The sequence below is a fragment of the Boleophthalmus pectinirostris genome, unplaced genomic scaffold (genome assembly GCF_026225935.1).
Source record: "Boleophthalmus pectinirostris isolate CB_2022bp ecotype Guang Dong unplaced genomic scaffold, ASM2622593v1 HiC_scaffold_5, whole genome shotgun sequence".
Lineage (NCBI taxonomy): Eukaryota > Metazoa > Chordata > Actinopteri > Gobiiformes > Gobiidae > Boleophthalmus > Boleophthalmus pectinirostris.
In genome coordinates, this window is record NW_026571404.1 from 10437487 (window position 1) to 10464346 (window position 26860).

At 39.4% G+C, this 26860-nt stretch overlaps 1 protein-coding gene across 1 annotated transcript in view; it reads left to right on the top strand.

The window, feature by feature from the left end:
- The window catches only part of LOC110170153 (serine/threonine-protein kinase 32C), a 448821-nt gene that overhangs the window by 406872 nt on the left and 15089 nt on the right, over positions 1 to 26860 (top strand). Inside the window, exons 6-9 of the mRNA XM_055162592.1 lie at positions 1708 to 1797; positions 9268 to 9371; positions 11995 to 12111; positions 26660 to 26785. Coding sequence (XP_055018567.1) covers positions 1708 to 1797; positions 9268 to 9371; positions 11995 to 12111; positions 26660 to 26785 — 437 coding nt within the window. The remainder of the gene's footprint in view (positions 1 to 1707; positions 1798 to 9267; positions 9372 to 11994; positions 12112 to 26659; positions 26786 to 26860) is intronic.

Genomic DNA, 26860 nt, shown 5'->3' on the forward strand with positions numbered 1-26860 from the left:
TTTTGATGTGTTGTGACTTTTTAATGTGTTGCTGCATTTGCGTTTGTGTTGTGGCGTTTGTATTTGTTGTGGCGTTTGCATTAAAATAGAGTCCCGCGGTCATTTCCGCTGTGACTTTTTTTTGGTTTGTTGTGGCTTTTTGTTGTGTTGTCGCATTTGTATTTGTTGCGGCGTTTGCGTTTGTTGTGACCCCTCTCGGCTTCTGTAGATACCTCATCAGAAAAGTTACATTGTCCACCTTTAAAATTATGAATTCATTTTAACTCAATTTTATGAGAACAGATCAAACTAAATCTTTCACCTTGGTCAGTTTATAAGATGACAAAGAAAGCTCTGGACTTTCTGACAGTTTTTGTTTCTACATTCCAGACAAATCATTGGCAAACTTTGTTTTTCAAAATAAAACCAAAAATAATAAGAAGAAAAACATATCTATTTTCTTCATTATTTGTCTCCAAAACCAAAATGAAAAAAACAACAACAGATAATGATACATTTTTTCAGTTTTCAATTTTGTGTTTAAATGAAAAATGGAAAAAAAACGATAACTTCCGTTTCCCATTTACGTGACTTAAATGATGCCGGACTGAACCAGGACTAAAACAGGACTGAACCAAGACCAAAACAGGACTAAAACAGGTCTGAACCAGGACTAAACCAGGACTAAAACAGGACTGAACAAGAACTAAAACAGGACTAAAACCAGGACTAAAACAGGACTGAACCAGGACTAAACCAGGACTAAAACAGGACTGAACCAGGACTAAAACATGACTAAACCAGGACTAAAACAGACTAAAACAGGACTAAAACCAGGACTAAAACAGGACTGAACCAGGATAAAAAAGACTAAACCTTTTTCAGCCTTGGTATGGTCCCAGTCTCAATCCTGGTCTAGTTCTGGTTTAGTCCCGGTCTCAGTCCCGGTCTGGTCCTGGTCTCAGTCCTTATCTCAATCACGACCTGGTCCTGGTCTGGTCCCAGCCACAGTCCTGGTCTCAGTCCTGGTCCTGGTCCCAGACTCAGTCCAGGTCTGGTCCCTTTCTAAGTCCTGGTTTCAGTCCTGGTCTGGTTCTGGTTTGGTCGGACCTGCTTTAGTCCTGGTTTAGTCCTGATTTAGTCCTGGTTCAGTCCGTATGCTGCACAAAAGTCCATTATCGCAGCTTAACCCACGGAAACGGGAAACGGCCATTATCCGTTTTTTTCCATTTTTCATTTAAACACAAAATCGAAAACTGAAAAAATGAATCACTATCCCTTTCTTCATTTTGGTTTTATTTTGAAAAACGAATGAACGAATGACACACTTATTCTCCAGGTGTGTTTTTGATGAGGAAAATCATTATAACATAGATCAGAAAATGGCATAAACATCTGGACTGAATTATAAAAATGCCATGGAGCTTGTTTCTAAACGCATATTAATCTGCCAATCAATCTCCTCCACTGACATCCCTCCTCTCTGCTCATTGTTATTCTCCACAGTCTCTACACAAAAGCTTTTTATTAAGATTAAAGATTTCAGTGCTTCAGCTTTGACATATCGTATTAGTGGATCAGGGCTGTAATGAACGACTCCAATATGAAACATGTTCTCATTATAACCCACCGTGACAGGAAACACCACATTATTTTAGCGCAGTGGCCGTTCAGACAGACGTTTGAGTGGCCGTGATGGATCTGAATGTGTTTTCTGTATCGGCCCAGGTCACGCTCACCTGACAGACTTCAACATCGCCACCATCATAAAGGACGGAGAGAGAGCCACGGCGCTGGCGGGGACCAAGCCCTACATGGGTAAAACATCACCTCAGATCTGTCACTCCGCTCCGTGTACAAACGTATTTTAATTTATGTGTCCGTCAAACTGCTCACGACTATATGAACGACTCCTGTATATTACCACTCAGTACTTGGTGTGGATACGTTTGGTGCATATGACATTTTCATGTTTTATTTCTAATTTATACTTGGTTTGGGGGGATATGACTTGAGGTTTTTTACACTGATACTTTAGTCAGGTCACGCTGGTCACAATGCACACTTTCAATTCAATCCAGATTTATTTGTGTAGCACATTTTACCAACGCACAGTGTTGGGAAGGTTACTTTAAAATGTATTCCCCTACAGATTACAGATTACACACCCCAAAATGTAGTTTGTAACGGAATCCATTAAGTTACTTAAGGTGAGTAATGTAATCTGAATACTTTGGATTACTTGATTTGCTGTAGAGAAGCAAAGATGAGGAAATCTTCACATGAGATGTGTTGTCTGTTAAAAGACAATAAAAAGCCCAGACTTTACTTAACCGTATTAAAATATTATTGGAAGAGGAGGAGACACGGTCCGCGCAGCATAGTTTAGTCCTGTTAAATGCTGGTTTAGACTTGGTTTTGTCCTGGTTTAGACCTGGTTTAGTCCTGGTTTTAGACTTGATTTAGACTTGGTTTAGTCTTGGTTTAGTCTTGGTTTAGTCCTGGTTTAGTCCTGGATTAGTCCTGAATTAGACTAGGTTTAGACCAGGGTTTGGACCTGGGTTTAGACTGATCAGTCTACGTTCCTCCCCTCACCTGGTCATGAGCTCTGGGTAATGACCGAAAGGACAAGGTCACAGATACAAACGGTCGAAATGAGTTTCCTCCACAGAGTCTCTGAGCGCTCACTTAGAGATAGGGTAAGGTGCTCAGTTACATGGTAGGAGCTCAGAGTAGAGCCGCTGCTCCTCCACGTCGAGAGGAGCAGCTGAGGTGACTGGGGGTTCAGGATGTCTCCTGGGACATCTCGGGAGATGTTCCAGGCATGTCCCACCAGAAGGAGGCCCCTAGGAAGATCCAGGACACGCTGGAGGGACACCTGGACATCTGGACCCCCGGAGGAGCTGGAGGAAGTGTACGGGGTGAAGGAAGTCTGGGAGTCCTTGCTTAGACTGCTGCCCCCGTGACCTGGCCCTGGATAAGTGGAAGAAAATGGATGAATGGATGGATAGAAAATTAGAAAAATAGCAAATAAAATCAATAAAAGACAGTGAGAGGACCACACAATTCTCACGCCGTGTTAAATCCAGTGAGTAAAAGTGTGTTTTTAAACAAGACTTTAAAAAATGGACTGAAGGGGCGCTCTTAATGTGAGGGGGAAGAGCGTTCTACAGTTTGGGGCCAATCACAGAAAAGGCCCGGTCACCCCAGGGTCATCCAAGGGTCACCCCAGCTTTTGAGTCGACAAGTTGGACCTGGCCTCAGACCTCAGAGCGTGTGAAGGAGTGTAGGAAAATGAGGTCTGAAATGTACCTTGGGGCCAGTCCATGAAGCACTTTAAAAACAAACCATAAAATTGTATTATCAAATTTACAAACACAGACAAAAAAAAAATTTGAAGATTGTCTGAAAAAAAAAACAAACAAATTTAATTTAAACACATTTTCTGGAGCCTGTGAGCAATACAAGCATTCATGGTGTGTTTAGTTTGATTTTCAACAAAACTTTGAGAGTGACTAGCAGAAAAACTGTTGATACTCGCTTGCATGTGACTGTAATTTTATTTGAGAGACTTGTTTCACAGCACTAACAATCTCACCTGTTGTAGTTCCAACTAAGTATGTTCTTTATGTGATGAAATGAAAAAAACAAACAAACAAAAAAAAAACAACTCAAATTAAAGTCTATTTTTAGTGACAGGTCTTCAGACAGAGCAGTGCTTCCAGTTAGCATCACACCCCCAGTGAATGCAGATGACATCAGCCATAAAGTGTCAATAGTTTTACATCAGTTGTGGCAGTTTGTGGGAAAAAAGTTGAGAAAAAAGTATAGGAATAAAGGATGCAGAGATAATTTACGCATAAGAAAGACTTTTCTGATAGTTTAAACCTTCATTTAACAAAATAAACTTTTGCTTTTGTTTTTCTAAAATACAAATGAACGCTGACGCCAATTTGTATGTAAATGAGCGCTGGGTAACGGCGGATAATTGGCGCCAATTGCTGGAGTTGTGGCAAAGAGCAGAGATCAAGAATTTCACTTCACTGAATTTCACTGATTATCGATGCATTTATAAACTATATTTTGGCATCATTTTCCGAACATTCAGCTTTTTGACTTAACGCTCCAACAGACACTTTTCCCCACCCACTCCTCTTATTGTCAGCCGCTGTCATGCTCTGAGTGAGTGACAGGTGGATTTAACCAATTAGAGTGAAGCGTTTACTCTCAAAAAAGCAATCGGCTTTAGTGAACTCTTAAAGGCAAAACGAAGATGATGCGCTTTTAAGCCTGTAACCCCATCTAAAAACGACCACACGCGCCGCAATCCAGAGCGCCCTATACACAAATCCTCTCGGGTGTCCCAGCACGACTTCAGTAAACTACAAAGCCACACCACCTGCAGCGCACGCAAACACACACGGAGCAGACAGCGACCGCACAGCGCAAAACACCCACAGACACACTCATCACTCCACGCCGACGAGGAACGGAACGGAAGAACGAACCGAAAAAGCGAGTCCAATGTGCCACTCTGAGCCACAACTGAAATACTGAGTCACTGCGAACGAATCCGTTGGTCCCAGACAACACCTCCCTACACGCCACAACTGAACAAAGCCCAGAGTCACCGTGAACGTGAAACAAAGTCCCACTGACCCCTGAACAATGTTGGGGAGTAACAGATTACATGTACTGGAGTTACGTAATCAGAGTACAAATTATGAGTAACTGTATTCAGTTACAGTTACTGTTTCAGTGAGTGGTTAATTGGATTACAGTTACTTTGTTGAAATAAATGGATTCACACGGCGGTATTTTCCTGTTTTCACATTTTGGGCTGTATCCCCCCCTTTTTTTTTTCTTTTTTTTTTTTTCGGTAATTCCTAAACTAAAAACTAGAGCTAAATCAGGTCTAAACCAGGTCTAAAACCAGGTCTAAACCAGGTCTAAACCAGGTCTAAACCAGGTCTAAAACCAGGTCTAAACCAGGTCTAAAACCAGGTCTAAAAACCAGGTCTAAACTAAAACCAGGTCTAAACCAGGACTACTAAACCAGGACTAAATCAGGTCTAAAACCAGGTCTAAACCAGGTCTAAAACCAGGACTAAACCAGGACTAAAACCAGGTCTAAACTAGATCTAAACCAGGACTAAAACCAGGTCTAAACCAGGATCTAACAGGATTTAACAGGACTAGACCAGGATTAAAACCAGGTCTAAACCAGGATTTTCCTCCTTTTCTGTCAATAATATTTTTAATTCGGTTCAGTAAAGTCTGGGCTTTTTATTTTCTTTTAGCAGACAAAACATCTTATGATATGATATTCTAGTCTTTGCTTCTCTACAGAAAATCAAGTAATCCAAAGTATTCAGATTACGTTACTCACCTAAAGTAATTTAATGGATTACGTTACAAACTACATTTTGGGGTATGTAATCTGTAATCTGTAGGGGAATACATTTTAAAAGTCACCTTCCCAACACTGCCCATCCGACTGTTGTGTTTCGTTTAAAGTCCGGTGCAGTTTATTTGTGAAAAAAGTTCGAAAATAGACCATTTAATGACAGTGCGCCTAATAGTCCGGAAAATACGGTAGTCAGATCAGAATCTTAAATTGTCTTTAAGAAAATCAAACCTTAGAAAGTGTCGTGTTTGGTTAGATTCTTGGACTGTCTGGAGCCTTGGTGGGTTTTCTCTGGAAGCTTTTCGCTCTTATGCAACTATTAAATTCTTAATCGCTATGGCAACAGACCCGGTCCTAACTCATTTTGAATCATTTTGAAACCCGTGGATAGTTGTCTAGTACTTCTGACCAAGAGTCTCGCTCAAGCTGAGTTCACAGGCTGAGAAACACCACAAGAAAGACCTTTAAAAGAAAGTTAAAAAGCGTTTGCTAAAAAAGTTAAATAAGAAATAAAAGGTTAAGGATCTGTAGCTTTCCACTGGTGACTCCCAAAAGGCTGTTGTGTGAATCCGGACTGAATCGTGTGCTCTTTGTGCGAAGGCTCGCTCCTGTCTGCAGACCTCATCACGGCGCGCGGGGAAAATGAGCCGTTTTTAGAGCTGACATTTTGAAGAAGCGTCTCCCTCCTCTCTGCTCCCAGACCACTGTAGACTCTTTGAAACCTCTCCCGGAGCGCCAGACTCGCCTCCGTCTGTGCGCCGGAGTGATACCTTTCAGCTGATGCCATCGACATTCCTTTGGGGGTGGAGCTAACCGGAGGCACTGCTCCGTCTGAGGCGCTGTTACTCAAATTAGATTTACGTTAGGCGCTGCTGCTCCGTCTGAGGCGCTGTTACTCAAATTAGATTTACGTTAGATATGCTTAACTCGACTTTTTAAGATGCAAAAATAATGTAAAGATAATAAAAGATAAAGATAATTAAAAGTAAAAATTGTGCTTTCCAAATAAACTTGCCTCGCCTTGGGGTCTGCCGCCTATTCCGACATCCCTTCAGTATGACATGCCTCTATTAAGACGTGTTTCCCGGTTTTCCGACACTTTTTAGTATCACTATTCCGACACGTCATATATGGTGTTCTCCACAGATCCCCAACCACTGAACCGTGGACCAGTTCCAGGCCGTGGGTTGTTTGGTACCGGGCCGTGAAAGAGCGAAATCCCCCTCCCGTGTTTCCCGCGCCTCTAAACCGGAACTAAAACCAGGACTAAACCAAAACTAAACCAGAACTAACACCAGGACTAAACCAGGTCTAAAACCAGGACTAAACCAGAACTAAACCAGAATTAAATCCAGGACTAAAATCAGGTCTGAACCAGGTCTAAAACCAAGTCTAAAATCAGGACTAAAACAGGATTTAACCAGGACTAAACCAGAACTAAACCAGATCAAAAATCGGGACTAAAATCAGGTCTAAACCAGGTCAAAAACCAGGACTAAACCAGGACTAAAACAGGATTTAGCCTGGGCTAAACCAGAACTAAACAAGAACTAAAACCAGGACTAAAATCAGATCTAAACAAGGTCTAAAACCAGGACTAAACCATGTCTAAAACAAAGTCTAAAATCAGGACTAAAAAAGGATTTAACCAGGACTAAACCAGAACTAAACCAGATCAAAAATCAGGACTAAACCAGAACTAAACCAGACCTAAAATCAGGACTAAAATCAGGTCTAAACCAGGTCTAAACCAAGTCTAAAACTAGGACTAAACCAAGATTAAAACAGGATTTAACCAGGACTAAACCAGAAAGAAACAAGAATTAAAACCAGGACTAAAATCAGTTTAAACCAGGTCTAAACCAAGTCTAAAACTAGGACTAAACCAAGATTAAAACAGGATTTAACCAGGACTAAACCAGAATGAAACAAGAATTAAAACCAGGACTAAAATCAGGTTTAAACCAGGTCTAATCCAAGTCTAAAACTAGGACTAAACCAGGACTAAAACAGGATTTAACCAGGACTAAACCAGAATGAAACAAGAACTAAAACCAGGACTAAAATCAGGTCTAAACCAGGTCTAAACCAGGTCTAAACCAGGTCTAAAACAGGATTCAACCAGGACTAAACCGGGACTAAATCAGAATTAAAATCAGGACTAAAATCTGGTCTAAAACAGGTCTAAAACAAGATTTAACCAGGACTAAACCAGAACTAAACCAGATCTACAACCAAGACTAAAATCAGGTCTAAACCTGATCTAAACCAGGTATAAAACCAAGTCTAAAACCAGGACTAAAACAGAATTTAACCAGGACTAAACCATGCCTATACGCTGGCGGTCCGTGAAAATATTGTCCCGTAAAAGAAAACAGCCCACCCTCCTCCCGGTTCGCAAAATATTGTCGGACATAAAACAAAAAAAAAAAAAAACAAACAGGTTGGGGACCACTGACCTACATGACAAAATGAATGAATCACAAAGGGCCCTATAAACTATATGAACTACTTACAAGTGCAGATAATGAGTCACCGTTATAGTTTGGTAGTGTAACAGAAGCAGACCAACAACGGTAAGGTTCAATACACCAACTGTGACCAGACCTATGTTTATATAATAACTTTAATTTATAGATATTTTAATTAAGTTGATTAACATTAATGTTATTCATGTCAGAAAAGTGGAACGTTTGAAAAATAGTAAAGTCCCACTACTCCGACAAGGGGGAAAAAAAGTCGATGTTATGGGACGCTTGAAAAGTAATGTTTATGTCACTACTCCAATAATTAGACGTCAATGTCCAAATAGCGGCATGTCAGAATAGCAGCATTGCCTAACCTCCTGTGCAAATACAGTAAAAATATAAATTTACAAACCAAAAATATTATAACATGGACTGGATTTCAAAACAAAGATGATTAAATTGCATAATGGAGTGAGCTTGGTGTGTGCTGTTAAACAAATTACAAACAAGTTAGCATTAAAGGGACAGTCTAGAATTTTGGACATAGGACCTAATTTCCTAGTGAGCCAGAATGTTGGAGACGTGTGGAGACACTTTTAAAAATATTCCACCCAGTCCTTGTATTTGCAGAGGTCACTGGTGCTAGGCTAGTGCATGTCAATGGCCATAGTTATCCTGCCACTAAAAACAGTCTTACCCACTCCACAAAACACCCGAAGCAAAACTATTATTACACCAGACTGTCGATGTTAATGTCTGTGTTGATAGAATAATGTTTGAAATAAAACTAACCTTGCATCGCATGTTGAGGGACTATTTTCTCATATATCAGTCCGCCGCTGCCGAACTTTCTATCAGGAAGTACAACTCACTGCTGCTGTTGCTGCTCAGACAGAAATCCTTCAAATGCAAGATTGATTTTACTTCTAAAATTATTCCATCGACACAGACATTTACATCAACAGTCTGGTGTAATAAATGTTTTGTTTCAGGTGTTTTGTGGAGTGGGTAAGACTGTTTGTAGTGGCAGGATAACTATGGCCATTGACATGCACTAGCCTAGCACCAGCGACCTCTGCAAATACAAGGACTGGATGGAATATTTTAAAAAGTGTCTCCACACGTCTCCAACACTCTGGCTCACTAGGAAATCAGGTCCTATGTCCAAAATTCTGAACTGTCTCTTTAACCAACTGTTATTTGCTTACATCCTAATTGTATTGATTTGTTTTGGTAGCGAAAGGTGCCCTTAAATTTTTTGTTTAGATCCATATTGTTTTTTTTTTCCTTGGATTTCAGACCATCTCATGTGATTTAGTTTCCTTCTGTTTGTACTGTATTTATAGTGTCCAGTAAACTCTTAATCTGATATCACTGAAAAGCGTTTGTGTGTGTTTTTGTGTGTGTTTCCAGCGCCTGAGATCTTCCAGTCCTTCGTTAGCGGGGGGACGGGCTACGCGTTTGAGGTGGACTGGTGGTCGCTCGGGGTGACCGTCTTCGAGGTGCTGCGTGGATGGGTGAGGACTCTGAACGCACCGCTTTGAATCTGACTTTAAACTGCTTTTCTTCGGGTCATTTAAAGACGCACTATGTAACTTTACCGGTCCAGGGTCCGGGGAGATGTTATAACTTTACCTGGAATGTCCCACAATGTTGCAGTATTTGTATCGATTCAATTTTAGGTGTTTTCCGCAAAAATTTATCAAAAAACATGCATTCTTACTATAAGCAGGGTTGCTTCTCCACAGATCTGACCTGTAACTTCCCCTGGTTGCTGGTTTCCATGGAGATAAATAAGCTCAATGTCATACTGTGGAGCATTTCTAAAAAAGTAGGGACATCTACATGGACAAAGAATCCAGCAGACTCTCCACCAGAAAAGCTACACAGCATTTATTTTTTTTATATTTACTGTATTTTTATTTTTTATATTTACATTTATACGTTATCTGTCTTATCCCTGCAAGTTATCGAATATTAAATGCTGATGCAAGAATCCAAAAGTGTTTAAAAAATCCACAATTTATCTATAATAAGCTTTTTAGTTTAAGTTACGCTCGGTGAAGCATAAAATTCTGATTGCCGATAGGTGCAGTGAATAATTCAGATTGTCTCTTTGTATCACCCAGTGGAATAATAACATCAGACAGTGACAGAACATTTTGTCCTTAATTTAATAAAGATTTGACAAGAGAGAAATTGTGATGGTCAGACAATCGAGTTAGGGCATTGTATCTGAAATATGAAAAGAGCACAGTTGGCGAAGTAAGTTGAAAGTACATCATGTGTCTAAACCAAAGATGTTCATTTTGTCTTCTTATGTGCTTTAACTTCTTGGGTTCTTTTTAAAGACAATATCATGGGAGATGTATTTACCTTGTTGACATGTTTGGGCTCCTGCTGCTGCATCTTCAGAACTGTCGTAGTTGGTGGTGGCGTGTCGTATATCAGCTGTTGTTACTTCCTGTAGGCGTGGTCAGCCTGATGGACCTGGCAGGTCGCTCAGACTGACCACGCCATATCAGATTGCTGTAAAAAAAAAAAAAAAAAAAATCACATCATGGTTTGGGACGGGGCTCGGGTCATTGGATCGGAAAACAACAAGTTCAAACGCTGGATCAGGGAGGCCATTGAAATTAGAAACGAGGCACAGACATTCACGGGCGACCAGGCGACGTGTTCAGTGTGAGCGACCTGGAAGCCACGCCTACAGGAAGTAACAACAGCTGATATACGATAAGTCACCACCAACACCGGGGACACTTCTGAAGATGCAGCAGCAGCACCCGAAACATGTCAACAAGTTAAATATACTCTACTCTATTGTCTGAACCCAAGAAGTTAAATTACAGCATGTATTTTTTCAGTGTGGTTTTGGGGATGTGCTTGTTCCCGTGGAGATTTTATTACTTTGTTTATAATGTTCCACAGTCTGACATTAAACTTCTCTTTCATGCATCTATTCAATTACAGGAGAGCTCAAAAATACCTTGAAAAACATGCATTCTTACTATGAGCCAGAGTTGGGACCAAGTCGTTGTTTTGCAAGTCTCAAGTAAGTCTCAAGTCCGAGTCAAGTCCCAAGTCAAATTCAGGAAAGTCCAAGTCGAGTCTCGAGTCTCTGGTCCATAAGTACAAGTCAAGTCCAAGTCGTCTGCTTTGAGCTTCAAGTCACTTAAAAGTCTTTAAACCAAAGTACCAAATATAGCTTAGATTTTTGCAATTTATATGAATTTTAAACTAAATTGTGCTTAAAAATGACATATGAGTATTTATATAAGAGTTGTAGAAATGCACATTTTTCCTTTTAAATGTCTAGATCGTAGTGTGAATCATCACAGTCAGAATAGAAAAAAAATTCAGATTTTAAAGTGCTTAATAACAGTTATTTTGTCATGACATTTAAGGATCATGTTCTATGTAGTTCCCTCTGTTTTACTGTTTTGTACTGTACATTACTGTAGTACATTTGAAGATACCGTATTACAGTACTTTAGTTACATCCAAGTAACAAAGAGAGAAGTGGGAGGGACATGTTCCAGTTTGTTCTTTTAAAATTAAGCACTGTATGCATCAACTGTATTTTCTAAAAACATATATTTTTTAGAAGCATCAAGTCTTCTCAAGTCACAGGGCTCAAGTCTGAGTCAAGTCCCAAGTCACTGACCTTCAAGTCCAAGTCGAGTCCCAAGTCACAGTCCATTTTATCAAGTCAAATCTCAAGTCCTGAAAATAGTGACTCAAATCTGACTCGAGTTCAAGTCACGACTTGCAAATCCCCACCTCTGGTATGAGCACACTCGCCTCTCCACAGATCTGACTTGTAAACTGGCCTGGTGGTGTCACTTAATTATCCGTAGAGATAAGTTTAATGCAATACTGTGGAAAAACGCCAAGCAAAGCAATCACATCTCCAAGGAAACAAGTACAAGTAGGTGAATTAGTGATGCAAATTAAGCAGCTTTATGTTTTGTTCTATGACAGGTTTTAGTGTATAGAAGTTGATTAATGCAGATACGTGGCACAGTATCAATGAAGATGAACTGAACTGATATAAAAGCCCATCATGTGTGCATAAATTACCATATCTTCATCGGCGTACTCGATTTGCTCACATATTTTCTCCCTGTCTTCTCTCAGAGGCCGTATGACATCCACGCCAGTAACTCAGTGGAGTCTCTGCTGCAGCTCTTCAGCACCATCAGTGTCCAGTACAGCCCGGCCTGGCCCAAGGACCTGGTGTCCCTCATGAGGAAGGTGAGGAGGGCACTACCAGCACTCCCACGGGAATCTTTTAACTTTATTAATTTTTACTTCATTAGAGCTACTAGTGCCGTGGCAGTGGTGTCGATATGGAACCAAAAAAGACAAACAGTTCCCAAAGTGCTGCACAAATACATACTAATAACGACAATAATATAATAAAATGATCAAATAAACGCTCAGATTTAATCATACTAGTCTTAAAACAATAAAACCAGTAAAGCAAAATAAGACCAAAACCATAGAATAGCAATAAATAAATAAATAAAATCAATAAAATACATTAAAAATAATAAAAGACACAAGACAAGACTTAAAGGTTGTATGGAGGATTTTTTTTTGTTTCAAGTTGTCAATGATAGATTATAGAGGTGCAGTAGCCTTGTAATTATGATGACCAAAAAAAAGAGAATAAAAATTCATCAACTCTGGACGTGGTGGGGCTAAAACATTTGCCAATAGATAACGACACTGCCTCGTTATCTGTGAGCTGACAGGCTGTCAATCAAACTCCCTACGTTTCTAGCGTAACTGACTTGCCTGCGCACCGCCGGTACGTGGTTTACGTACGACTGTCACGCAGTCCACAGACGCAAGACGCACAGACGCTGTTTACTCCACCAACGCAACAGTTCTTAGCGGCTTTTTTTGACCTATATCTTCCTCGCAGTTAGCACAAAGTTTGTTGCAATGGCGACAAGAATCCAGGAGCAGTAATGTATAAGCATTAAATATACAGACATTTCAAGTCGCTGAAAGAAGAAGACAAGGGGAAAAGCAGCGAAGCCAAACTAAGGTGATTCTTGTAGATTCATTCCAGCGATGGCGCGACTGAAGCAGACGCAGGGTCTAAAGACTGACGCACTGGTCCACAAATTACTCCTGGACAGGAAACTTCTGCTTATTATGAAAACGTACTTTATTTCCAAGAGCTAGACAAACGTTTTTCAGGACACGAAAGCGATATCCTATGTCTGAAAACGTAATTTTCAAGTGCAAAGAAAGAGTCCGCTTGCTGCTGCGTGTTGTAGCTAGTTCATTCGCACTGAATCTCCGCGCACTCTTCTCTGCTCCCCTTTCCTGCTCCTCTCCCCGCTGCCCGATCCACTCTTCCCCCTGCTCCTCACTTCTCCGGGCACGGAATCTCCGCGCACCGCTCCCCTCTCTCCTCTCTCTCTCTCTCTCTCTCTCCTCTCTCCCTGCTCCTCGCTTCTCGTCCGCGCATGAAATGTCCGCGCACCCCCTCCCCCCGCTCCTCACTTCTCCGTCTTGCTTAACCAACACTGTAGTTAGTTGTTTACAAGTCATGTGCAGCACCGGCTGTAAACAAACCTGTTTCTGGCGTAAGGAGGAGGCGGGAGGAGGCGTTTCTACGTAGGAGCTGTAGGGGAGGGGGGGTGGTTTCACGCATGCGCAACATTTGAAAAAGGACAAACAGTCGCTGGATTTCTCGTTCCTTGGAAAATCCTCTATACAACCTTTAAAACACTATTTGCATTTATTAAATTTTAGGTTTACTGCTCAAAAATACATAAAAAAAACAAACTGTGAGCGGGGTTGCCTCTCCACAGACCTGACCTGTAGCTTGCACTGTTTCCTGGTTTCCGTGCAGATAAATAAGCTCAATGTCATAGTGTGGACCATGCAAGAAAAAGCAGTGACATCTGCATGGACACAGGAAGGCAGCAGACTCTCCACCAGAAAAGTTACACAGTGCAAGTTTATTTTTACATTTATCTACCTTAACCTTGCTAGTTATTGAATATTAAATCTTAATGCAGGAATCCAAAAGTGTTTAAAACAGACTTAAAACTCTCCACTGTGGGAGCTGTTCAGACCTGAAGGGGGCAGAGTGTTCCAGAGTTTGGGTCGACCACAGAGAAGGTCCTGTCCCTCTGGTTTTAATCTCGTCTTAGGGACCACGAGCTGGAGCGGGGCCTCAGACCTCAGAGCGAGCGCAGAGGTGTAAATACATTCAAAGCTTTAAAAACAAGCAATAAAATCTTTAAATCAATTCTAAAATTAACAGGAAGCCAGTGCATAGATGCAAGGATTGGGGTTATGTCGATGGATCTCAATTTTTGATTCAGTTTTCTTCATCATACTTCAGGTTTAGAGATCAGGGCTGGTGCCACGTTGTACCTCCGCTTAATTTCATTTCTCTCCAGTGACTATGTCAGAAATCAAAATACACTAGACGGTTTTACAAGAACCCCTGAAGTTGTAGACTGCGGACCGGCCAATCAGTAAAGAGCTGTGAAGTCATGACGTCAAACTCAAGCGTCTGTCTGGGTCCCTTTTGTGGAACAGCACAACAGTAAACAAAGCGTCGAGATGGATGCAGACGAAGACAGACATTCTGTGTTGGCAACGATTCCCGAGATCGAGGATTTAAAGCCGGAACAAAGAGAATGTTTGGTGAATTTTATCAAGGGGAAAGACGTTATTGCCCTTCTTCTTACGGGATTTGGCGCATTACATACGTCACGACCAAATAGCAGCCCGTCTACCGTCAAGTGATCCTAATGCTGCGAGGTCAGACAGTTCATGGAAATCGGTTGATGAATCAGGCTGTTTTAGGACGCATTATCCTGGAGAAATACACGTTTAAAGATCCTATATTATGCACAATTGACTTTTTGAGCTTTAATCCATGTTTTAATGTTGTTACCTCCTCAAAAACAAACCTGGAGTTGTGTTTTGTTTCATTCACACACATTTGAGTAACCCGTTTTTATTATTTCATACGTCTCTGTAGCTCAAAATGCTCTGTTACACCTGAATAGTTTTCAAGTTAACAGCTCCTTTTACCTTTTGTTCAGTAGAGATTGGCAATTCCAGTGCAGAAATCATCCAAATGATTCTAATGAAGGTGTGTGGAGTTTAAAAACACAGTGGAGCGCTTCCTGTATTACCCCGTGACATCATAAGGTAAAACAGAGTGTTGTTTGGGAGAAGAATTCAGCCTAAATCTGCAGGGTTTGTGTGTTAAACATGTGTGAGTGAAACAAAACACAAGTCCAGATGTGTTTGTGGTTCATGTACCATTTGTTGTTTTGAATTTCAATGAAGAACGAAAAACATTAAAATGGAAAAACAGTTTGTTATTTCATTATTCCATTTCAGTGTTCAAACCAAAAAAGTTTTTTGACCTCTATTTCAAATATTTAATTTCTCTATGTCTATTTTAATTTAGATATTTTATTTCTCTCTGGTTTATTTGCCCCAGAAGTTCTGCTGCAGTGTGAACCGTGGATCTATATCAGGGGTGTCCAAACTTTTTTCATCAAAGGCCACATATCCACACAGATGAAGTAAAGGGCTGATCGAGGACTGTAGACTGATGCTCAGTACAGTGAATAATTGAAATATCTGCATGTTTAACATGTTAGAATGAGCCATCAGTCCTTTATTTATGCTAAGATCCTTAAAACCACACACTAAATATGAAATATTCACTTTATCAAGGTAGATTTTCGAAAAACACTTGCAGTAAAAAGTAATTTTTTAATTGATACAAGCTAATTTGGGCCAATTCACCTGGAAGCCTGAGGGCCAAGAAAAATTTGTCTGAGGGCCACATTTGGCTCACGGGCCATATCTTGGACATGCCTGATCTATAATAAAAAGTATTTTTATTATAGTTCTATTCAACTGAACAACATTTTATCACCTCGCTGCTCATGTTTCTCGTCATTCAGTTCAACAGTTACTTTCTTTGAAGCAAAAGTAAACGTGTCACTATAAAAGAAGGCGACATGTTTGTCCACAAAATAGCAACAATTTTTCAAGTATGTCCTTCTAGCAGCAGAACTTCATATAAACCAGAGAGAATGAAATATCAAAATTAAAATAGGCACTGAGAATGTTTTTTTGAGTGGCGTTATTTTAAATAAACTTCAAATTAAATATATTTTAAAAACTTTTTATTTATTTATTTATTTTACCACTAAAGAAGAATAATGAAATAAACTGTTTCCCCATTTTATTATTTTTCGTTCTTAATTGAAATTCAAAAGAACAAATGGTACACAGTCTGTTTTTGATGAGGAAACTCTTGGTCTCATTCTATTTTACTTCTGGCTTAGCTCTGATTTACGTCTGGAATAGTCTTACTGTAGACCTGGTTTATATCTCAGAAAACAAAACATTTTCTTAGACAGTCCTGGGTATAAAACATTGCTTATCTAGGATCTGTTGGCTCCGCTGCTATATTTAGTCACAACAGGCTCCATTCTCTTTTGTTATCAGAGCGCCACAGACACCGAGCTTTCTCCGTAATACAATGTTTATCCAGAGATATTTCAAAAAGTTTCAAAATGACGTTTAAAGGAGTGACTTTGAGTTCCCTTTAAGAGGGACATAGTTTCCGTGGCTCTATAGTCGCACCATATACCGTACAGTATTTTGGGTCATAATTTGGGACACTGCTACAGTCATATACCCAGAAGACACTTTGTACTCAGAGCAGATCTATTTTACACTGGAAGCTTAAACAAACCGCACACTTCATCGTTTTAGAGGGCAAATTGTAGCACATGCTTTCCGGAGTCACAAAAACTAAAATACTTAGTTTAAAGATCTCATATTACACAAAATTAACTCTTGTAGGATTTAAGTCATGTAATGTTGTTACCTTCCTCAAAAACTGGACCTGGAGTCAGAGTCCAGCACGGGTCCATTTTTGGAGACCCTCACCACACTCGCCCGTTACCTGTGATTATATCAAAGTTAAATCTGCACCCGCCCGGACCCGTTAACGTTCCACTTGTTACCTGCCCGTGCCTGTGATAAATCAGGGACAGTCCAATAGTCCAGGACTAAACCGGGACGGACTGAAATTAGCGGATTATAAATATATACACACTGCAACCGCAGAGCCGGTTGCCAGGACTAAACCAGGACTGAACCAGGACTAAACCACGATTTAACCATGTCTAAGCCAGGACTAAGCCAGGACTAAACCAGGACTGAACCAGGACTAAACCAGGACTTAACCAGGTCTGAACCTACGGTGTGTCATTAATGGATTCTAAATGTATACACGCCGCAATCACAGAGCCAATCGCCAGGACTAAATCAGGACTAAACCGGGACTAAACCAGGTCTTAAACCAGGTCTAAACCAGGACTAAACCAGGACTAAACCGGGAATAAACCATGTCTAAACCAGGACTAAACCAGGACTTAACCGGGTCTAAACCACGACTTAACCAGGTCTTAACCAGGACTTAACCAGGTCTAAACCAGGACTGAACCAGAACTAAACCAAGACTAAACCAGGATTAGACAAGGAATTGATCAGGACTGGACCAGGTCTAATCCAGGATTTAACTAGGTCTAAACCAGAACTAAACCAGGACTTAACCAGGTCTAAACCAGGACTGAACCAGGATTAGACCAGGACTAATCCAGGACTTAACCAGGTCTAAACCAGGAGCGCAGTCGGCGAGCCAGTCACCTCTGCTGATGGTTTTATGTGATAAATACACTCAATTCTCTCTAAGCTTGGTCCATCGTTCCAGGAAAAGACGGGAAATGACGCTTGTTTCCAGGGCAACAGACGTCCTGGATGAGCATCAAGTATTTTTCTCTTGTTTATCGTTCATTTGATTCACTTGACCCGCCCGTGTGTAATCACTACCCGCCCGGAAAATTACAGAATGTTAAAACCTGCCCATTTCAGCAACTACTTGACCCAGTGCAGGACTCTTAAATGTTTGAGTCACTCTTTATTATTAGTCTGTCTACATTTCCAAAGCTCAAAATGCTCTGTTCCACCTTGTGATGTTGTTAGACTCTAGATTTCAACAGCGATCTTTTACTTTTAGTTCAGTAGAGATTGGCAATTCTAGGTCTGAAATCATCCAAATGATTCTAGGCAAGGTGTAGTATAGTGAGTTTAAAAACACAGTGGAGCACTTCCTGTATTACTGCATGACATCACAAGCTGGAACAGTGTGTTTGAGAGAAGAACTCAACATAAATTTGCAGGGTTTGTGTGTTAAACGTGTGAATGAATCAAAAAGAAACACAACTCCAGATCTGTTTGTAACGAGGAAATGACATTATAACATAGATCAGTAAATCGTGTAGTATGAAATTTTATTTATTTTTTATTTATTTCGGTCACAGGTATATTTTGACATTAATTCATAAACAGTCATATTTAACATATACAGACCGAAAAGGTGCAGGCTGAAGCGTGAGCTTATTCTGCCTTTACCCTTTTTTCCTTTGTCAGAGCTTCATCTCGACACCAGTTCATCTTCATAAATACAGCAAGAGGAAACAAACAAATCAGAAACAGAACAACAAAGTCCTACAGCACAAACTAAGTCTCATATTTCATGTATCTGTCCAGAGTTAAACCTTTAAACTTCTTTATAAAGTGAAAGAGACTGGTGCACAATTTTAGGTTTTCTGTACAGTTGTTCCAGAGCTCCACCCCTTTAACAGATTTACAGAATTTCATAATGTTTGTTCTGATTTTCTTTTTAATAAACGTGGCCGCGCCTCTGAGCTCATATCGACTCTTTCGGATTTTGAACATGTTCTGTAACGATTTTGACAGGAGATTGTTGTTTACTTTGAACATGATTTTAAGAGTGTAAAGGTCGACTAAATCATAAAATTTCAGCGTTTGAAGGTTTATAAATAACACATTGGTTGGTTCGTTATAAGTTGATAATGTGATTGCTCTTATTGCCTTTTTTTGCAGGGTAAAGACTGGCTTTGTATTCGTCTTATAAGTATTGCCCCAAATCTCAATATCGTAGGTTATGTCGGGCATTACCAGCGAGTTATATATAATAAAAAGACTGTTTTATCTAGGGTATATCTATATTTATATATAATTGCGATCACTTTGGATAATTTGTTCCTAATTGTATTTATGTGTGATTTCCAGTTTAAATTATGATCTATGGTTACTCCTAAAAAATTATTTTGAAAGACTCTTTCTAGTGGTGTATTATTGAGCATAACTGAATGATAAAAATAAATAAATGAACTATGAATCCATTTGAAACCTGCTCATGAACAGTGTTGGGGAGTAACAGATTACATGTACATGCGTTACGTAATTACAAATTATGAGTAACTGTATTCAGTTACAGTTACTGTTTCAGTGAGTGGTAATTGGATTACAGTTACTTTGTTGAAATAAATGGATTAAACAGTGGTATGTTCCTGTTTTTACATTTTGGGCTAAACCAGTGCTCCTCAATTATTTTCTGTCATGCCCCCCTAGGAAGAATAAAACATCTCGCGCCCCCCCCGCGTGACTATAAATAGTATCATTTGTCTATAAAATTGTTATATGTTATATGATGCCAACAATGCTCGCTGGTTTACTGAAGTAGCAGTCACAAAGCGGGATGATTGTCGGCAATATTCGGCACGTTTTCGCTGAAAAAACTCAAGCGGCTTATCAGAGTGATTGGTGTGTAATGTATTTAAGTGACGCCTTAATTTATTGGGCTTCATGCTGTCGGCTGCCAACATTTTTAGACACAGTAACACACCGGTCTTTCCTCGTGTCCCACCGTAGTCACCACCGAGCGAATGCTCCCTGCGCACACTCTGCCAATGAGAGCGCCACTGCCCCCTAATGTAGTGGAAGTGCAATTGCATTTTATTCTAGGACAGTAAAAAAAAATCAAAATAAAAAAATAAAAAAGCATGTTCCCCGAGGTCAAACGTGCCCCCCTTGACGGAGCCTTGCGCCCCACTATTTGAGAAGCACTGGGCTAAACCAAGAATAAAACCAGGACTAAACCAGGACTAAACCAGATCTAAACCAGGAATAAATCAGGACTAAACCAGGTCTAAACAATATGACACTTAACATTAGGGTGGACGTACTTTAAGGCAGCAGTGATCTCATATAAAAATAATTTCTCTATCAATAATATTTTTAATATGGTTCAGGAAAGACTGGGCTTTTTATTGTCTTTTAGTGGACTCTGTTAAGATTCTAGTCTTTGCTACTTTACAGTAAACAAAAGTCTGTTCATGGAGACTTGGGCTCAGACAATTTGAAGAGAACAAACAAGAATTTTCAGGATGTGTTTGCTACTTTCATGTAGTTTTAAAAAGCATGACAATATCAAGTAATCCAAAGTATTCAGATTACATTACTCACTTTAAGTAATTTAATGGATTATGTTACAAACTACATTCTGTAATCTGTAAGGGAATACATTTTAAAAGTAACCTTCCCAACACTGCTCATGAATGAATGAAGGATTACACAGACAGGATATTGTGAAATGGTCAGACATAAGACGTTGTTTAAAATATCCCGGTGCAGAAGATGAAGCACCTCTCTCTTCGTCTCTCTCCGTCGGCAGCCCTTGAGGCAGAGGAGCAAACACACATGACAGATGGATAGACTAGTATAGAAATACACCGAGGACAGACACACGCACACACACAGGGACCAGACTCTCACATGAAACGACAGAGCTGGGTTCTGTGTGCCTGATAGACGCTGTACACACTGACCTTTTCAGATCTGCTGAAGTGAAGGCCCGTGTCACGTCTGTATTGTTGTGTAAATGAGCACATTGTGAACGTAACAGCAGAGGGGCATGAAATACATTTTCTTACTTAAGTAAAAGTACAGATGGAGAGGCAAAAATTTACTCAAGTAAAAGTAAAGGCATGACATGAAAACTCAACTTAAGTAAAAGTACAGATAGAGAGGCAAAAATGTACTCAAGTAAAAGTAAAGGCATGACATGAAAACTCAACTTAAGTAAAAGTACAGATAGAGAGGCAAAAATGTACTCAAGTAAAAGTAGCATATTAAAAAATCGACTTAAGTAAAAGTTCAGATAAATGGGCAAAAATATACTCAAGTAAAAGTATCTGATAAAAAATCGAGTAAAGTAAAAGTACAGATAAAGTTGCAAAAATGCACTCAAGTAAAAGTTAAAGTATCACATAAAAAATCTACTTAAGTAAAAGTATTTAAGCATCTGTTTAAAAGCTACTTAAAGAGCTGATTTTGAAGTTGCAATATGAATCAATTTTTTATTTTTCTTATGAATTTTGTGTATTTATCTTTGTTCATTGAAAGCCAAAAGTCCAGTTAAAAAAAATAGTAGTAAGTACAGATACCTGCTCTCAAAGGTAGTGAAGTAAAAGTAAAAGTACCCCCTGTAAAATGTACTTAGTAGTAAAGTAGTAGTAAAGTACAGATGCCTTCCACCACCGAGTAACAGTAAAAATGTATGTCAGGAGAATGTAGGAAGGGGTTTCCAAAGCAGTGTTACTTCTTTAACAATATTTTGTTTGGTTCCAGTGGGTCAAAATCTGGATTCTTGTGGTATACCTAAAAACAATCTAAGAATTTGATCAATAATTTAAACTTATTTAATAATAGATGTATAGTATTTGTAGATGGCATACAGAGTTTCTTCCAGTTAATAATAGAGTTATGCCAGGGGCAGGCACTCTCCTCCAAACAAATAGTCAAAAGTAAAAATATTTTGTGCAGACTTTGAAGTCTTCTAAGGTTTCAAATGTTCTGATATTTATAAAGATTCGTGCTGAATTTTGTTGAATCTGTATTTTTTTTTCTAGCTGTATGTTTTGTTTGTTCAAAGTATGAACTTGTTAAAAACAAACCCCTGGGCCTTTTCAGCAGGTTTGAGACAATAATAAAAAAAATGCTTTTACTTTTCAGTTCTGTTCAAAAATGTATTGGAATAGAAAGTACAGATACCTGCTCTCAAATGTAGAGTACTGTAAAGTCCAGACTATTGAGCGCACCTGAACATAAGCCGCATCAACAAAATTTAAACAAAATGTTAAAACTGTACATATATAGGCCGCACCTGAATATAAGCCGCAGGTGTTCACGTCTTCAAGAATGTTTTTAAGTTCAGGTCGTCTGCTTTTATTGCCTCTGAAAGTTTTTGTCGTCTTTTTGCATTGAGTCAGTTCGTCACGCTGCCGTCGCCAAAATCTCACCATCGACTCATTGATGCCGAGCTCACGTGCAGCAGCTTGATTTCCTCCAGATCAATCAGTTAAAAGCTGCAACATCTGCATTTCTTCGTGTGTTTTCCATGAGGAGGGTGTGTGAATGAAGCGCAAAATAACTGTTCAAAATACAATCAAACGAGCATTTTACTCGGCGCATCTCCCTGGACTCTACTGCGCATGTCTCCTGCAGAAAGAGCCTCTGTCCTGTCTGTATCATGTCAGTGTCTCGTAGGATTTCAGCAGATTTCAGACTCTCTCGGGAGCAGGGCTAGTTGTGTCAAACAGGTATGAGTGGATGTCCGGCTACCGAAATCTGAGTCGTTTCTGCTCGTCATTTGAGCTCTCACGTGCTTTTAACGCATACTGATATGAACTGAACAGACAGCGGCGTTTTCTGCACTCAGGCTGCACGTGCATCTGCTCTGTTGCCAAACCGTAGACCGTATACATGAATGGACAATGTGCCAAACAAAGAATCCACCGCATCGTTTTATTAGCCGCAGCGTTCAAAGTGTAAGAAAAAAAGTAGCGGCTTATAGTCCAGAAATTACGGTAGTTAAAGTTAAAAGTATCCACCTCAAGTAAAGTACATACATCTAAAATTTTTACTTAATTACAGTACTCCACCTCTAGTTGCAAATCGTCATGTGCCATAAAAGATTTTTCACTTTTGATTTGATAGTAATACCAATTAAAGTGTAAATTATTGTTTTTAGTTTGGTTTAGTTTAGTTTATTTGTTTATTTATCAGAGACAATGCACATAAAAAACATTAGAAGAAGAAAGAAGTCATATGCTTGTGCCAGGATATAACAAAATTGTTTTTCATTTCCATCTTCAGTCCCTCGAAAAGTTGATAAAAGGTGCACATGCCGATAAAATACAATACAATGTACACTGATGCAGTCATTCATCCTGTCAATCAATAAGTAAAACTAGTCCCATTCGGTCTCAGTTATCACATTCATACAGTATTTACATATTTACAGTTAATATTGCTGCAGATTAATGTGTAAGAAATGACCGTATTTTCCGCACTATAAGGCGCTCTGGATTATAAAGCACACTGTCATTGAATGGTCTATTTTTGATCTTTTTTCACATATAAACTGCCCCGGACTGTAAGGCGCATTAAACAAAACACAACAGTTAGATAAGTCAGTCAAACTTTATTTAACGCGTTCACAATAACTCTCAACTTTGTTCAATTGTAATGCGTAAAAAAAAATACTGTCTGAGACGCTAAATTGTTCGTGTATTCACAATAACTCATAAACTCTTCAAACAGTTGGGCGATTACAGCGTCCACACGCCCACATCCCTCTCGTCATTATCCGAGTCAGTGTGGTTACTGTTCTCTGGCAGTTCAGTGATGATTCTGGTGTTGGTGAAAGCTCGGACCACAGTTGATCCTGATCCTTAGCCCGGGCGTCCAACAGATCGTGGCGTAAGTCGCTCGGCGCTGTCTCCCTGTCTTGGTGAATGTGTGTTCGCCTTCTCTCATTCACTGCTCCCACGCACCTCGCACTTTAACTTTATAACAGCCTTGAGTTTAAAGTGGGCATTGTAAGCGTGTCTCTTGTAGGGATGTGCAAAAATATCAAAATATTGATTTATCGTATTGTTTAATGTGATGATACGGTATCGATATTGTGGGCTGCTGTATCGATATATCACCAAGAGTATTTTTTTGGTATATTTTACTAAATTATTTTGTTACAGCGCTGCAGATTTATTGCTTGTTTACAGGAAGAAAGCTAGTTTATGTGAAAACTGTGACATTTTCCCTGTTTTGATGATTAAAATATTTGTGTTTCATTTTAACTTTGCACAAAAAGTGGTTTAACAAAGACTTTTAATATCACAGCAAGGATTTAGCCTTTATTTTTTATTGAACCATATCAAATTGATTTGAAATATATCGTATCAAATCGAAAGTGCACTGTATCGAGATATGTATCGTATCGTGGCCTGTGTATTCGAGGTATGTATCGTATCGGCAACTTCTTAATGATACCCAGCCCTAGTCTCTTGACAGGTGCATTTTGATATTAAAAGGAATCACAGTGTGTATTACTCCGCGATGCTCCTGACTACAGGAGCCGTAATGTTGCAAGTGTGGCTTTGTAGTTTACTAAAGTCGTACTAAGACACCTGAATAAATTCATATATAAGGCGCTCTGAATTAGAAGGCGCAGAGTTGTTTTTTGATTAAATTAAAGGCTTTTAAGTGCGCCCTATAGTGTGGAAAATACGGTAATCTGCCCTGTAAATTTTAATTTGAATTACAATGATTGCACCAGGTCATGGATGCCTAGTGATTGGCATTGACATTATAAATTTAAACCCACAGTATCAGTACGTCACTCCCGTCATTCACAAGTGGAATCTGAATCGCGCTCTCCACTTTGGTCTGTAGCTGTGGTCCATTTTGGCGCTGACTCTCTGCATGTGCCCTGTGCCTCTGAGTTTGATCCGGAGTGTTTTGGACAGATTCGCGCCCTCTTCCGCTCTGCTGCTGATCGATCTTTGAGTCTGGACCTAACTGCCCTCAACATCTCCCCCTCAAGAAACCGAAAATCACCACGGGAGCAGAAAAAGAGACACGCACACACACACAAAGAGCGAAGACATGACGATGGAAGTGGAATAGAGCTTTTACCCCGAGCGAAAGGACAGAGCAGATGGTACCTCTCTACCTCACGACTGAGCTCATTTCTCTGGTGTGAGGAGATCATAGCTTTTAAACACCGCAACTAATGGGATCCAGACAGGAAGGCTCATTTGATTAACACTGCCCCCTGTTGGTTACTGGCGTGTCATTCAATTTTGGTTTAAGTTTGTTTATCCACAAAGAAAGCTGCGCCTGTGGTGGAAGAAGTACTCGAGTTTGTTTTGTAAAAATACAGATTCTGGAGCAAAAAAATACTCAAGTAAAAGTAAACTATCACATGAAACAGTCTACTTAAGTATCCTTTTAAGAGTAAAAAGTATTTCGCACAGATTTTGAGGTCCAATGAAGCTTCAAATGTAATTTTTATAAAGATTTGTGCTGAATTTTGAATTGATTTTTTTTTTTCCCTAGCTGTTTTATTTGTATATTGTTGTTTGCTCAGACTACAGATGTATTAAGAAAAAAAAAAAAAAAAAAAAAAAAAAAAAAAAAAAAAGAAAACTCAGGCTTTCCAGCAGGTCTAATGAAAAATACTTTTGATTTATGTAATTATTTTGGGCAAATAAGAAATTTACATTTTTTTCCAATGCAACATATAACATTAATGAAATCATAGCAAAAGTAACAACAACAAAAAATTCAAAAAATGGCCCATCTAATCTAACACAATGAGCTTTATTTCAGAATTTTCAGACATTTTACATTAAACGATATGAACTATTTTATTTACAAGTGCAGACAAAGAGTCACTGTTATAGTTTGGTAACATAACTGTAACACAACAAGCATAAAGCAGCACTACAGAAGAAAGTATTGTTCTAATATTAAGACCCACTCTTTATATACAGTGACCAGACCATATGTTTATATCACAACTTGAATTTAAAACACAATACAACTCAATTTTGCGAAATATAGGAACTTTAATGGATATAGACTAGAAGTGTGCAAAAATATCGCTATTTCATTTATTTTACTAAATTATTTTGTTACAGTGCTACAGTTTTGTTGCTTCTTAGAGAAAGAAAGTTAACCTGATTCATCATCATCAGTCTAACCTAGGATTAGGATTATTTCGCTCGATAGTAGGTGGGTACTTTTTATTTAACTGCTATTTGGTCGTAACATATGTAATGCACCGCTAATGGGGCTAACTGGTATATTAAGCTTTTCCCAAATTCTGTAAGAAGAAGAGCAAGAAAGTCTTTCCCCTTGATAAAATTTACCAAACATTCTCTTTGTTCTGGTTTTAACTCCTTGATCTCGGGAATCGTTGCCAACACAGAATGTTTGTCTTTGTCTATATCGATCTTGACCGCTTTGTTTACTGTTGTGTTGTGCCACAAAAAGGACCCAGACAGACGCTTGAGTTTGACGTCATGGCTTCACAGCTCTTCTCTGCTTTGTCTGTGCGTGGTCTACAACTTCTGGGGTTCTTGCAAACCGTCTAGTGTATTCCAATTCTTGACCTAGTCACTAGGGAGAAATGAAATTGAGTGGAGGCACTAGGTGGCGCCAGCCTCGCTAGAAGAAAGCTTGTTTATGCAAAGTATTTGACATATTCACTGTTTTGATGATTGTGTCATATTAACTTTAGTATCACAGGAATCATTGAATCATTTAAAAATATTTTGTATCAGATTGAAAGTGTACTGTATTGATGTCTGTATCGTATCGGTAACTTCTTAATGATACCCAGCTCTAATATAGACAGGTTTCAGCCCTTACGTCTACTCCTTTTTTTTAAAAAATGTATACAGTTTGTGGTCCTGCTATGTCTTTTCAGTTTGATGTTACAAAATGATAGAAAAGTTCTTCTTCTTGTTCATTTCAATTCTCTTTTACTTACATTTTGTTGTTGTGTGTTGTGCAGCTGCTGACAGTGAACCCTGAGCACCGCTTCACCAGCCTGTCGGACATGCAGAGCGCCCCCTACCTCGCCGACGTCAACTGGGACGCCGTCTACGAGAAGAAGATGGACCCTGGATTTGTACCTAATGTGAGTTGGACAAGGACTTACTCTGGAGATCTGTGCTCAGACAAGTGCTGTATAAATCAACTAAACACATCAAAA